This window comes from Nanorana parkeri, unplaced genomic scaffold (genome assembly GCF_000935625.1).
Source record: "Nanorana parkeri isolate BGI_ZX_2015 unplaced genomic scaffold, ASM93562v1 scaffold423, whole genome shotgun sequence".
Lineage (NCBI taxonomy): Eukaryota > Metazoa > Chordata > Amphibia > Anura > Dicroglossidae > Nanorana > Nanorana parkeri.
The window spans coordinates 813218-828657 of NW_017306691.1; the positions used below are offsets into that span (position 1 = coordinate 813218).

General features: G+C 40.6%; 1 protein-coding gene across 1 annotated transcript in view; it reads right to left on the reverse strand.

Moving 5' to 3' along the window:
- RAMP1 (receptor activity modifying protein 1) overlaps positions 1-15440 on the reverse strand; it is an 80457-nt gene that overhangs the window by 19174 nt on the left and 45843 nt on the right. Inside the window, exon 2 of the mRNA XM_018559944.1 lies at positions 769-907. Coding sequence (XP_018415446.1) covers positions 769-907 — 139 coding nt within the window. The remainder of the gene's footprint in view (positions 1-768; positions 908-15440) is intronic.

The window sequence follows — 15440 nt, forward strand, 5'->3', positions numbered from 1 at the left end:
TGCAAAAAGGTATCAGCTCAAAAATAACTGAAAATAACATTTATCTAAAACCATTATAGTTTTCTTTTAGGAGAGGCAGCAGAAGAACACTTGTGATAGCTCTTCTGGCTCCTTTGTGGGATTCCACCTTCTATTTGTCAACAGATGCCATCAATGGTACTGTACACATACAAGTAGTCGCCAGTACAGGTAAGAAGAATGATTGCAGCCATTTAGCCAGCCCTCTTCCTTTTGATTACTATATCTAGCCATAGCTGTGTAGGTGTCTCCCGGAGAATGATGGGTGGGATGATGTCTGCCATTGACTCTGGGGCTCACCAATGTTTTTTGTATAACTTGCTCAAAGGACTGCATTGGTACATACTTTATTGACAAACAGGTCACGTGAAGTAAAAGGATTGGTGGATGCTATTGAGTGCTTCCAAAAGCTAGGGGAATGTTTTATGACCCGCTAGGATGGCCCTAAACAGCCTTACTATTGTATTTTGTACAGTTTTAACTGTTTATGATGCCCGTAGTTGAGTATTAGGAAGAGTTTTAGTTGCAGGAGTACAGGAGAGGTTGGTGGGTTAAGACAAGGCATATGGGACATAAACAGAAAACACTTGTTGATGAAATTATATTAAATGATGTGATCATATATATGAGATAGATAGATAGATAGATAGATAGATAGATAGATAGATAGATAGATAGATAGATAGATAGATAGATAGATTAGATAGATGGCGTTAACTAGGCTGGATACTTGACAGGTACACCACTCACTCTTCTGTTGCCTTCCAGTCACACCATAGCCGAACTCCCAAACCTTCCATCTCCAGTTGGAACTGCTGCAGGCAGTACTCATTCAGCAAATAGGAATACGATGTTTCATCACAGCCTGCAAAAGCCATCAATGGAGGGGCTGCCACAAGAGAAAATAAATAGGCTATTTAGTTTCTTTAGCAAGTAAATACCTTTCAACCAAAATAACGGTATGTGTCACAATAACAGAGTCGTGTCCGTATATGTATGTATTTACACGTCAATTCTGATGCGCAACACAGTAGTTATCAGTGTGACAACAGCACCTTACAACAGATGATTGACAGGTAAACACATAGGTGTAATAAAAACAGGAATGATGTGTCCAGGCTACATTTAGAGTCTATACATTTATAACATGAACAGCAAACACTATTCCAATACCCCATAGAACAGAAACTTATTTATTTTTAGATTGTAAGCCCTCACGGGCAGGGCCCTCCTTACCATCTTGTCTTAAATTGTATTGTGACTGTAATGTCTTCCTTATATTGTAAAGCGCTGCGCAAACTGTTGGCGCTATATAAATCCTGTATAATAATAACAATAATATTTACTAAACTTCAGGGAGCAGTTTATCTAAAGCAGAAAATGTTCCATCTAAAGGCCCCCTTTATATGTCAAGAAATTATGACCTATATATTTACCATGCAAGCCATGAAATTACATTTTAGAAGAAAATATATTCTTCTACTTTTTTGCAGATCCTTTACGTTTGCTAGGCAACTAGTGCATGTGCAAAGTATCCGATACTTCTTGAAAAGTAAGAGGGACTAGACAATCACTACCACTCCATGAATCCCAAATTACCGCTGCAACCTCAGCAGGAACAGCAGCTACAAAAGTGACAACAGGACAAGCTTCTCCAGAACAAGCTAAGTGTTGTCACCCTACCCAGTTGTAAACCAACTGTTCACTGGCACAATCAACAGCCAATTATATATGATATTGTAAGGCGCTTTGTAGAATCAGAGAGGGGATAGTTTTTTTTTTATGTTGAGGGGATGAATGATATATCAAATTTAAGTATATTATATGACCTAAATGCTCCTCTTAGTTGTGGTCGTGTGACTGCAATGTTCTTCTATAATACATGCTGTAAGGGCTGTAACTGGAGAGTGGCGCTCTGTCTCTTCTGCTGCTGTTACAAATCTATGCTGGACTTCAACTCCCAGCTGCCCTTGCAGCACACCCTACTAGTGTAGGTGGAGTGAGAGGGGTGATTTACATCAACACACAGCCTTGCATTCCCGGCAGCAGTGCGACTGACCAGAATTTGACGCTGTTTGAAATGTAAAAAGCCTGATGTAGCGTTGTCACCATAGAGGGAGAGACATAGTGACAGTGAAACTGGCAGGATTAAGAGGTATGTTGGACACTAAAGAAAAGAAAAAAGTTGAACGCTCTTTACACCCTACTAGTGTAGGTGGAGAGTCTGTGGAAGCGACTCCCCCAGGAGTTAGTTCTAGCCAGTCCAGTTAACTGTTTTAAACAAAATCTGGATGCATTCCTAAATGCACAGAATATTACTGGATATTGCGTTCTTATAGGTATATTAAGCACAAAGAGATTGTTGATCCAGGGAATATCCGATTGCCCTATGGGATCAGGACATAATATTTTTTCCCCTATTGGGGAAAATTGAACCATGCTTTACAGGGGTTTGTTTTGCCTTCCTCTGGATCAACTGTGGGTGACTGTGGGCATAGCGTTCTGTTTAGGTTTTGGGGTTTTTTTTTTCTCCACTTATCTCTGTAGGTTGAACTCAATGGACCTGACTAACATGTATCTGGTGTGCTTTCAGCAAAGCAGAATGTAATTCGGTAAGATGCTTTGACTTCCACCTTCCTGCTGCAATGGTAACAATAACACAGAGGAACACAGGGCCAAAGTTGGCCTTACAGGAAACCAGAAGAAATATGTTGGATGCCACTGTTGACCCCTTCTGAAAATGTTACTTGTTGGCTTTCTCTAGTTTCATTACATTCTCATTTATTGACATGGTCTAAGGTCCAGACAGTGAAGTCAGGGTAAGCTGTATTTTCATTGTAGCTCTGTAACTCCAAGGGGCATATTTATAAATCAGTGAATATGACATTCCCAAACATTCACTGCTGGAGAATCAATCACTGTATTTTTAAACACGTAAAACTCTTCATTATTATGCTATGTTGTGTTTAATCCATTGTATTACCATGTAATGTAAAGAACCTCAAGGGCAGTGCCTGGGGCAGTAACCACGTAACTGTGTTTCTTTCTTATTCTGTTTCACTTAAACATTTATTTACACATTCTTGGATTGGATTTTCAAAAAATGTTTAACAAAGAAGAACTACGAGAAAATACATGTAGAAACAAGAGTACATGGAGCCCATCTCAGGTATATTACACATAAAACTCTATATATAGCCAACTGTGATACATAAAATGCATTTTATAAGCGTCCCGAGCATAGTGTATGGGCTTCAGAACCCAGAGCTTGGCAATACAAGGCACTTAGAGGGGAATTTATCAAAACTGGAGTGGACAAAATCTGGAGCAGTTGCCCATGACAACCAATCAGCTTCTCTCTTCAGTTTGTTCAGTTAAGATTTAAAAAATTAAAGAGAGAGGCTGATTGGTTGCCGTCCACAGCTGCTCCAGATTCTGACTGCTCCAGTTTTGATAAATTCCCCCCTTAGTGTTTAGTATCTCAGGGTTATGCATATCTCAATAAGCTTTGAAACACTCCATAGTGAAAAAAAAAGTATGAATCTGGGCCTGCTGTAAAATCCAGCTTGCCCAAAAATCGTCATGGGTTTCAACAAAGAAAAGAAAGAAGAGATGGCAAACAGCTAGAAAGATATAGACATTTGGATAGAAGAAAGGTAGTGAGGCAGCAAAAACCTAGAACAACTGCTCCTCCATCCTCATTTCAAAACAAACAGTCCAATAGGAGAATCAAGTGGAGCTCTTTTTTTTTACAAGATCAAGATACTCAGTTGTGGTAGAAAAATCCTTCCAGTAAAACCAGGCTCTCCAATATCATTTGTACCTCTCGAGGAGATGAGATCTTCCATTCTGTAGACATTTTTTAGCTAAATTAAAAATATAAATCGACAGGGCAAAGTGTGTGGAGAGGAAGATGACAGGAGTCAGAAGGCTTAAGAAACATGGTCATCTCTCCTTTCTTTTCTTGGTCTGTACAGTAGCTGTAAACGTAGTGCAGACAGCATGGTGCCTCCTATAGCTTATTCCAGTCTTCATTTCTATACTAATAATAATAATTGCCTGATACAAGAGGAGGAGATTATACAATAAGAGCATCATGATTCCAGTGTGCCTATGTTTTGTCTAAATACAGGCCTATCATGAAGCTAGAAATTTCACAACAAGAGGTCAGCAATGGTGCCTGCATATTTTTCTCAGGCCCAGTTTCCTTTAAAATGACAATCCCAAAACACAAAACACTGCTGACAATGATTTCTTTACTGCTTAACTATCGTTACACTTGGATTACAGAGATGAAGAAGAAACCCAAGATTTTCCAACTAACTCATATCCCAATATTTGACACTGATCTGCTAGGATCATTTTCTCTCCAACACAGATTGTTTTACAATTGTAACTTTTAGAGGATGACAGCTGGACTAAACTATGCCAGAAGAAAAAAATAATCTTCTCAAATTGTCCATCAGACAGACGGGAAAAATCCCGTCTGAGTCGGTTACATGGGACCTCCACTGAGCACTGAGAGTTTGGACAATTAATCAAAAGTAAGTTCTATGATCGGACGGATTGATAGATAGATATTATGAGAGAAAGAGAGAGAAAGAGAGAGAAAGAGAGAGAAAGAGAGAAAGAAAGAGAGAGAGAGAAAGATAAAGAGAGAAAGATAAAGAGAGAAAGAAAGATAAAGAGAGAAAAGAAAGAAAGAGAGAAAAGAAAGAAAGAGAGAAAGAAAGAGAAAGAAAGAAAGAGAAAGAGAGAAAGAGAGAGAGAGAAAGAAAGAATGAGATAAAGAGATACAAAATACTTTAGATGGATAGACAGATACAGTATATACATAAAACATAGCTACAAAGAATCATATCTACTCACTAATTAGTTTTCTGTTTGTATTTGCACGGTATTTGTAGCACATCAGTGTGATGAATATCAGACGAACTGACACCTCGGCTTTGACAAGCACACAGTATTTCATAATTGTAATTAATGTGCCTGTCATATTCTGGCATGCAGGATGAGCTTATATCATCAATGTCAGGCATTTAGAAGAGGTTATAGGATATTTTCCACAATATCTGCTGGTGATCTGAGATTTGTGTTGTTGGCTTGTTAGTTGCTACACAACAGGATTAAAGTGGTAGTCACGGAAAATGATTCCTGCTAGGTACTGTGCATTTCCACAAGACCCCTTCATGGTTGCTTCATCATGTAATCAGTATCTTGTTAGCGGCCTTATGAATAAAGTTATCTGGCTTGTTACTTTCTCTCATCTCTGCACTGCTCCTGGTACTGGGAAAAAGGCCTCTTGGCACCAGCATTTGCTTTCCTGTATTTAGACAAACAGGAATCAAGCCAAGGATAGATATGAGTGCTGTCAATAAGATGTAGTCTTACTGATCTGATTAAATTTGCTTTGATTTGCACAAAATACATTTCAAATCAAACAACATAAGGAATGTTCAGATATGCCTCATATCAGAAATAGAATACAAAATGTATTCTAACATCAAAGAATGGACATGGGTGGCTACTTTGTTTTGGGTAAAAAGCAAGAAAAGGATTGATCTCTGTCAGGTTTGAAAAAACAACAACTCCACTTTGAATAATGATGCAAGTATTGGGACAATAAACACAGTCACATGGTAATTCTAGGTCTTTCAACCACCCAAAAAAAATAAGGAATAAATGACATCAAGGTAAGAAAAGTGTATGATTCTGGGAGATACTCACCTTTTTCCATGTTCTGATTTTATAGCAAACATTGTAATATGGTCTGTTATCATTTTTCCTACAAACTAATAAAATAATGATTTATTAGTGTATTTTTTCAAGTATATGTAATCCTTAACTAAATGACATTACATTTGCTAAAGCATATTGGTGCACATTTATCAAGCAAATTAGTGACACAATTAGACTCAATTCAGGCTGCCTTTCATTTAGCAAAGTCTATGTAACAGTTACTGTATATTGTGTATTTTTGATGCCAGGAATCCTGGGCCGCAAACTGAGACAGATCTGCAAAGGTCTATGACAGATTTTAATGAAGATGAGACAGGTTTTTCTCTCCAAACACACGCACAGTTAAGATGTGGACAAGGACAAGTTTTATTCTATCAGACTGCTACTTAAAGGAGAACTATGGGGTTAGGGCTTTTCCCTATAGTTCTCCTTAGGGTAACAGGAGGACACAAACTAGCGTCGTCCCGTCACCCTAAGCTCAGTATACTGAGACGCTGAAGCGGATCCCGATAATTATGTCTGGATCCGCCCAGCTGCGTGAGTGACAGCTGGCTCTGCCTATCTAGAGAGAGCCGTGACATGATCGAGAAGTCAGCGCGAACACCAGTATGTGTTCGTTCACTTCCCGATCTACTGAGCCGACCTGTGAAAAGCACTCACCTCATAGTTCTCCTTTAAGGGCAGCAGAGGAAGGAATTTATGAATGATGCTGCAACATTTTAATAAACCTGTCTCAAAATCTGTCTCATTGCACCTGTTAAGCATTACCATTAAGAAGAAGTATTGCATGAAGTTAAAAATGTCTGTTAAATCCCCCCAGGGGACCAAGTGCACTCCACACTTGTCCCCATTCAAATTTGTGCAGGCGTTTAGAAATAAAACTGTATTTTCATTTCTGTCAGTGATGTCTGGAGTTCCTCCCCAAGCTGAAGCAAATAATAGGCTTTCCTTGACAGGAATAGAGCCAGCCCTGAAGCCATCTTCCTCTCGATTCTGCAGCCCTCCGTCTAATCTTTTAGTCCTGTGACACCATTGCTTTCCCCTGCCGACTTCCTTGCACAGAAAAAATGTAATTGTACTGGCAGAAAAGACTAAGCTCAGACCCAGCTGCCTGCCAATTCAGAGGAGAGTACATTTGTAACTGTTGGCTTGTATTATTGTGAATGACGGCAGCTGCAGAGGAGCACCATCATTCACGATAACACAACCCACTACAATTCATGCCAGATACTACATTAGGCTCTCCTGAACTGGTGTGCCATTCTGGTACTTTTGGGTGGGTTTCTCTTTTTAGGAACCAAAAAATCTGGAGGACATTTACATTAGTTAATGGACTTGCTACAAGTGGGCATACACTATCTTCGAATCAGCCTGATGCAGGGACCTTATAGATTATTCTGCCTAATTCTAGTAAGCATACAAGTGTATCAATAGAAAGATACACTTGTAGTTGGATATGTCTTAATGTATGATTGCCCTCTATATATTGTTCTCTATAGAGATGAACTCAGTTTATGAACTTTGAGTAATCTGAACGTACCAAAACCAGCATTGAGGAAGTAACAGGAACCAATGGTAATAGACAAAATGAAGCATCCCAGGAGGACAATACAGATTTCCACTTTACCACTATCTGGTTTCATAAAAAATGGCTTATTACTTATTGTTAAGGACTGCTGCTTCCTGCACTCAGTCACTGTTTTTTGTGTTGCCCTGTTAAATATTCCATAAGGGAGCCTATGACAATTCCGAAACAATTTTAGAGTAATTGGTGGCCAATTGGCCATATACATTAGATGCTTTGTTAATATTGTGCATTCAGCTTTAGTTTCCTGTAAGTTAATGATGAATATTGGACTCTAAGTGCCAATGATGAGAAATGTCCTAGACAATACACTAGAAATATGTATGTTAAACAGGGCTCCCGAACTGTGCTTGTATAGATTTCCTGCAAAGATTTTATTGGTCAATTGATTTCTAGATAATAGAAATAGCTAAAGCCGATGATCACTCATCAATACCTGTCCTTGAGAATAAAGAACATGGTGATTTCTTTCAAGTCTGAATTAAATATAAAATGTGCCTTCAATAGATTTTCCAGGACAATTTATTCCAGTTGCTACATTGCAGAGTGACATATTGGACTGTAGCCAGGCCTGAAACATCTCTTCCATTTGAATCAATTATCTTGCATTTGGAACCCAGAGATACCAAACAGCATTTTGTGTTATTGTAGTCAGAATACCCAGGTAACTGGCTAAAGAGAGTATGGGGCATGAAATGGGCAATGGACACCTGTATTATTAGGTACTGTAAAAACCTCACTTAAAGAAAAAATCCAAGAATGTAAAAAGTTAGCTCTTGCAGTGGGGCTACCCCGTGTAGTAGATACAGGATACCTACCTCTCTGGCATCTTGGACACTGATGGTGACTCTGCCCACTGTCTGCTGACATCACTCGGTATCTTGACCAGATGACACCCCGCCGTATTGTCATCGTTGTGCTCGATTACGTCATCGCTCATGCGTGACCATCTGATTGATGCCTGCCGGTGGCCATCCTGGTGATGGACGCCGGCAGAGAGAGGAAGGGACGTTCACCCAGCGGGATGAGGTATGCCGCTGGGTCCCCTCCTCTCTCTAGTCACTGTCGGGCTCTCGGTCCATGACCGAGTGCCCGACTTTTTAGAGGGGGGTGACACCAAAATGGTTGTCAGATGGAAGTGAAACAGATGACACCAAAATGATTGTCAGTCATTTTGGTGTCACCCCTGCAATGGTGACACCTGGGTGCCGGTCTGCACCCCCCACGTGACGCCACTGCTTGCCGCCAATCAGCTACAAGCATTATTCATTTATTCTGGCAGCAAAGGACACCGCTGTCAGAATACAATGTACACAGTGGGAGATTCATTCATCAACGCTATTGGCATGGATGGAGAAATCTGTCATTTGTTTTCAGTCAACCTTGCAGGCTGAACGAAAAAAAATCTCTCATTGTGTACCCAGCTTTAGGTTACACAAGGCCAATTATCTCTACACACGTCCTGGCCTCTCTTCTGTTTCACTTCCATCTTTATAGCAGAAACAGTGTGGAAGACACATGGTATTCATCTAATAGTTACAGTCTATAAGGTTAAATTAGATCCCTTTATAAGCTTTGTACATATTTTATTTATTTCTAAATGATCAGTTATGAAAAATATATATAAAAAAAAATATGTTTTTTAATTAGGTAAATATTTTGCTATTAGTATTTTGTATTTCTTTAGCCAGCGGTTGGAGCTTTTGGTCACCTATGTCTTCAAGAAACTGCTGAGCCATCAGCTGTAAAAAAAACCTGTTGTTTACTCCTGTATTGTTCAAATTTCAACGCAAAGCTGAATGATTCATGCCAGTGACATATCCTCATCAGGCAACTTAGTTTGAAAGTTTCCATCAGACTACTACTGCTGTGCAGTCTCTTTGGCTAATGCATAGTGCCCCGTAAATCCTTTGTCATGTAATAAATGTTTTTTGTAAAACAAAGATTTTATAGAGCACATGTAGTAAAAACACATAAAATATATAAAATGATGTTATAAAAACATTACACAAAATTATAAGAATTATAAACAAATTTGACCCAAACCCATTATAGTTTCCCTTTTAGGACCTGAAGACTAACTTGTACGCTCTAATTGACTATTAAATTAATAATAAACCCTCAGACTTTTTTTCAATAATAAATCCATATTAAACAACTTTCTCCAGCAAAGTTCAACACTCTCAGCTCGGCTTCCCTGAACTTCCTGTCCAGTAAAATATCACAAGGGATGACACAGTCTCTAGTAACTGTCTACTAGGTTGAAGAAGGAAGGAAGTGAGAGAAGGGAGCAGGGGCAGGTGTGCTTTGTCCTGCTGTGCCTGTGTGTTTGTGTAGACACAAACTACTTAATAGCACACACAAAGGACACGGGTCCACAGGACCCTGCAAGGGAAAGGAGGCACCCTAGAATAGGATATCAGGACCAGTGCTCATGGGACTAGCTGGTTCTGCAGGAACCAAAACTTTTAAACATCAGGAAGCAGCATTCATTGTAAGTGATTTCATCAACATTTGAAATAACCTAAAAACATTTTGACTTTAATATCACTTTACTGTCAAGATTTGTGTATAAATTCAGTTGCATGTACCTCAGCATCTACAGATCACACTCTTTTTAGGAAAGATGACCTATTATTTTTTTGTGTATATGCTTTATTCTTCATACTGTAGTCAAACCAATAATTTTTCAAAACTAGGCAATCAACAAAGCATGAAAAATTTATATCACACTCCATAACAGTAAAAAGGTCAAGGTAGTAAAGGAGAGAAAAAGAAGAGGAAACTTGTATTAAGGTATAAGTTGCAATTGCTGACTTGATGAAAATGTCTGTTGCTTGGCTGTCGTACTGACTCTCTGATCTTGATTTTTGACCAATGACATTGAAACTCAGAACTCCTGATTTACATACTTGATCAATAAACATATTAAAGCCATTAAATCTGCAGGTGAGACAGGCCGCATTTTCAAAAAGGGTCAGCGACTGCACCATATACAGCTAGAGTACCATATGCTTCGCACTTACTATAAGCCTAGTTAATTTTTTTAATCAATTCAAAATGAAAGAATACCGAATGTCAAATCACGCTTATCTATCTACCGGTATATATCCATCTATATATCTATCTATATATCTATGTATGTATATATATATATATATAATGTTTTAGTCAAACTTTGTTAGCCGTAATTGTGGGAGGAGCCCTAAACATTTCCACGTTTCCCCTACTCACCTGTCGGTTCGTTCGTGACATCCCACCCCCCTAACACCTTCTGTTATCATTTTCCCCCTTATGTTGCCTGCAGGCTTATAAAAAAAAAACTTGGACAATTGTGTCCAAGTCATTCATGACCATTCTTGGTCAATGACATCACCCAGGACCCCTGGTGTTCACACTAAACCAGCATCAGGGAACTATATAAAACAGAAGAAAAGCTGGCCACCGGATGTCACTGGGATAGTTTATTGAAACTTGTACCGCATCACTGGTGTGCCGCCCAAGGTCCACCCCGTTTTGTCTACTGCGTCTTGTTCTGGAATGCAAGGGGGACTGGGCAGGTTAATGTTAATATAACATCCTATACAGGATGGCAAATACACTTCCAAATATCAAAACTTCCAATTGTCCCTCTTTTGGACAGCAATGCCTGTATACATTCAAGCGATCGGGCGTCTCTAGAGATGCCCGATTGCTTGTAGTAGCTGTGAGTGTGCGCCCCCCCCCTGCCATCTCTGTCACCGCCGGGTGCCAGTCCCGAGATCCGCTGTGCCCAGTGCATTAGGCTGGGACTGGCACGGCGATGCTGTCAGTGGAGATCAGTACACAAACTCCCTTTGATCTCTTCTCTGGTCCCCGAATGCAGGAAGTGATGTATATTACATCACTTCCTGCATTCAGTGTCATTCTGTGGTTACAGATGCCGGTGAGGAGCTGCTGTAGCAGATCTCTGCTTCATCAGCTTTCTGGGGGTTCCGAGGTGACATTAGAGGTCTTGGAGACCCCTGATGTCTCCATAAAGAGGACCTGTTATGTGAATTGGCTATGGCATAGGGGGTGTGTTAGCCCCCTATGTGATAGCAATAAAGTTAAGTGTAAAAAAAAATGAAAGCATAAAAAAAATTAAGAAGCTAAAAAAATTGTCACAAATAATAAAAAAAGTAAAATAACACAGAAATCTCCCCCGCATACACACGCAAACATGCATCAGGTGCGCCAACGTGCGAAAACGACGATTCTGCCGCACACGTTACATATCGCCGCAAATGTTGGAGTGCGAGCAATAATTTTAGGGCCATCAATCACTGATAACACTAAACTGATGAGCGGTAAAAGCTTTTAAAGCGTCGCCTGTGGTCAATTTTGGGTGTGGTCGTTTTCTGCTATTTCGGAGGCGTGCACAATTTTAAAGCTTGACATGTTTGGTGTCTTTTTACCCGACGTGACCCCCGTCTTTTATATCTTACCAAAAAATTGGGGTGATAACAAATGTTCTATAACAATTCATAGGGAAACAGGTTTCTTTTTCAAAATTTAGGGTACTTTTTTGTTATTTAGTAAAAATAAAACCCCCAGTGGTGATAAAATACCACCAAAAAAGAGAGCTCTATCTGTCCCCAAAAAAGGGTATAAAATTCATTTCAGTACAGCGCTGCATGACAGAATAAATGTCAGTCAAAGTACCGCAGCGCTGAATACTAAAAAATGGCCTGGCCAGGAAGGGGGTTTAACACCTGGTCTTTAAGTGTTTAATAATAATGAAAATAGCTAACCTTTAAATCATTCAATTTGTTATCTTGGAAAGCCAAAATAAAGGAAAAGTAGTGATGGAAGAAAGCAATATGGGGTTGAAGCAATAAAGTTTTGCACATTAATCCTCATGGTCTGCATTACTAGTTACTACTTTTGCCTACATACTTTGTGCTATAATGTGTCTCTCTTTCCCATCTCAGAAAGTTGGGAGTATGAAACATATGTATTTAATATTACTACGTGACTTTTCATACTGAGAGAGCATGTACTTGGTAAACGTTAGTTTATAAATGGAAGGATTTTGTCTTTGAAGTAAATGGGACCATTTTTAGAAAGCAGACAGGGGACTAGGGGACTACTAAAAGCAATAACAGTTAAACATTGTTAATGTGTCCCTATGCACTGAACCTGCACAAACAAGCATATGAACCCTCATGCTATAACTGAGCCAGCGAGGATCCACTGCTGGCGTCACTACAGCCATCACAACCACAGGAGATTTCTGAGTCACAATTGTCTAGGGAGGAAATTAGCTGAAACTATGTCCAAAGCAGGCAAAGTGAGCTGATGAATGGATATAATAGAAAGAGACTGGGGAGTATAAGGAAATATGTTTCCAAACCCGTTAAGCAGTTAAACACTAGCTCAGTCTATTCCATTAATGGAAGAATTCACAGATCCTGTGCCTTGTACTCTAGCCTGTTCCTAATTGCTGTTTATGCCAGCGTGGTCTGGTTTTATTAGAATTCTATGAAGCACGCCACCAGGGGTGTGAGGTATCCTCAGATCCCAAATACAAATATCAACTAAGATTACCTAAGCAAGTGGCCATACACTGCTCAAATTGCAGTCGAGTCCTTCTGATTTCGCCAATATTCGAGCTATGTGTGGCCCTCCTGGCACCACTCAGTTCAACAAAAGTTGATGTTTGCGGCAGCCATTCTTAAGAGCCCCCCGCTCAGTCCCCGTCCCCCTCTGCCTACAATACCCGGGACCGGTTCTCAGTGGGCCCCCCAACCGCCTTGGGCAGCGGGGCGGCCGCACCGCCGGTAGTTCCGCCCCTGAAATAAACAGTTAACCCACATAGCTGTGAAATGTTTCACCTTTCACTATATCTAGGCCATAATCATTTACCTCTATTCACTGCCATCAAAGCAATACAGCTTGGTCAAGACTGTGATTGGATAGTGAAGAAAAATCAGCTCACTGATGAGGTCATCTCTATGCTCTTTTCACCAAACAGCAATTTCAATTTGTAAATATACACCACTGTGTATTACAGTAAAGCCTGATTGGCGTACGGTACTGCCTCTTCCTCTCCCGGTATGAATGAATGCACAGGGTACTACAGGTGGACAGCACAAAGACAAATGAAGGAACTATTTAAAATATCTTATTCCATGTGCATCACTAACATATATGACTTCGAAGGGTGATCACCCCAGTAAGAAATACCACCCCGATGAGCTTACTGGCATGTGTACTGTAAAACACCAGCCATTCTACAAGATAAGATGACACTGATGCTGACTCCACACATACGAAGTGAAGCATTCAGCAGGGGACATTTATCAAGCACATCAGCAACTATTGATGAGCTGGGGCTTGATTTGAACCCAGTGCACCTGAGTTCGCTCAAGCCTGCTCAAAACTTTGACCTACAACCCCCTCCCAACCCAATCATTTGCGGCAGGGGCATTCCCCGGCCTTTTGTGACATGTAGCTGCAGATGGGGGACCTGCAGCAACTGATTGGGCTGAGGGGGTGGGTGTCGATCACAGTTTATAGTGGGCTTGGTGCTCCAAACATCCAATATACTGTATTAGATGTGATGACTCACGGATCCTTAGACCACTAGAGTGGAGGAGTAGAAAGGCTGTAGAGAACGGTCTAGCAGCCAGGTGGGACAGAGATTTGGAGTTCTTCTTTAACATAATTGAATCATAATTTATGTGCAGGTTAAATAATGCAGGTTTTTTCCTTATCTCTTTGTTGAGTGTAGACTCTTAACTCCTTTAGTAAATCAGAATCAGTTTTTCTGTGTATTTTAGACCGCTATACCCTAAATCATAGACCGCAATCAGCATTGCTAAAGTCTGAAACCAATTTAGCATGGAAGATAACACAGATTCTCACTCCAGACACAAGCACAATTAAAAAGTGGTTGGTGTCAGGTTTTATTTTGTTTTGGTTCTATTTTAGAACAGCAGAGGTAGAGCTTTATGAATAAGGCTGAACTCTAAAGGTGCCCATACACCTTACAACCATCGCAAGACTTTTGTCTTGCGATGGTTGTAAAGTAATTAAAAAAACGTACGATCTGCCTATCTTGGACAGGCAGATCGTACTTGCGATCATCGCAAGCCCGCCCCCCTAAGGCACGGGCTTCCGATGACTGCAATGCTGAACGGACAGTGTACGCTTGCGCACACCGGCTCGTTCTGCATTTGTCTTATGAGCATGCCACAAACCCGCCGACAATCGTACGATTCTCGGCGGGTTTTCGAACATGCTTGTAAGACAAAAGTCATGCGACCGTACAGTAGCAGAGGTCGCAAGCCTTCCATACACCTGCCGATTATCTTACGATCACGGGATTTCCGGCGATTATGGTATGATATTCGCAAGGTGTATGGGCACCTTTAGACCCCTTTCACATGGGCAGTCCAATCAGTCAGTCAGTTTTTTTAGGCGGATCTCATCAGAAGCCCAATGAGTTCCAATTTAACAAACCTAATCGTGATGGATAGAAGGTAATCTGTGCACAGATCCTCTGCTGATCGGAACAGGTGGTGCACATGTGAATGGGGCCTTACAATACATCTGTGTCACTGCTTCTTAGGTGGCCATACACTTTACAACCATCGCAAGACCTTAGTCTTGCGATGGTTGTAAAGTAATTAAAAAAACGTACGATCTGCCCATCTTGGACAGGCAGATCGTACTTGCAATCATCGCAAGCCCGCCCCCCTGAGGGGCGGGCTTCCGATGACCGCAATGCTGAACGGGCAGTGTGCGCGTGCACACACCGGCCCATGCGGCATTGATCTTACGATCATGCTAAAAACAGCCGAAAATCGTACGATTCTCGGCTGGTTTTCTAGCATGCTCCTAAGACAAAAGACGTGCAACCGTACAGTAAAAACAGTTGCACGCCTTCCATACACTTTGCGATTATCGTGCGATAATCGCACAGTGTATGGGCACCTTTTAGCATTGCCACAGAACTGATAAATGTTCCCCAATGAATGCATCTTAGTTGTTGCATGCCACAAGACACACAACAATATATACAGATGGCCACAATCAGAGTAACATCAGCAATTTCCTACATTACCTAAAAACA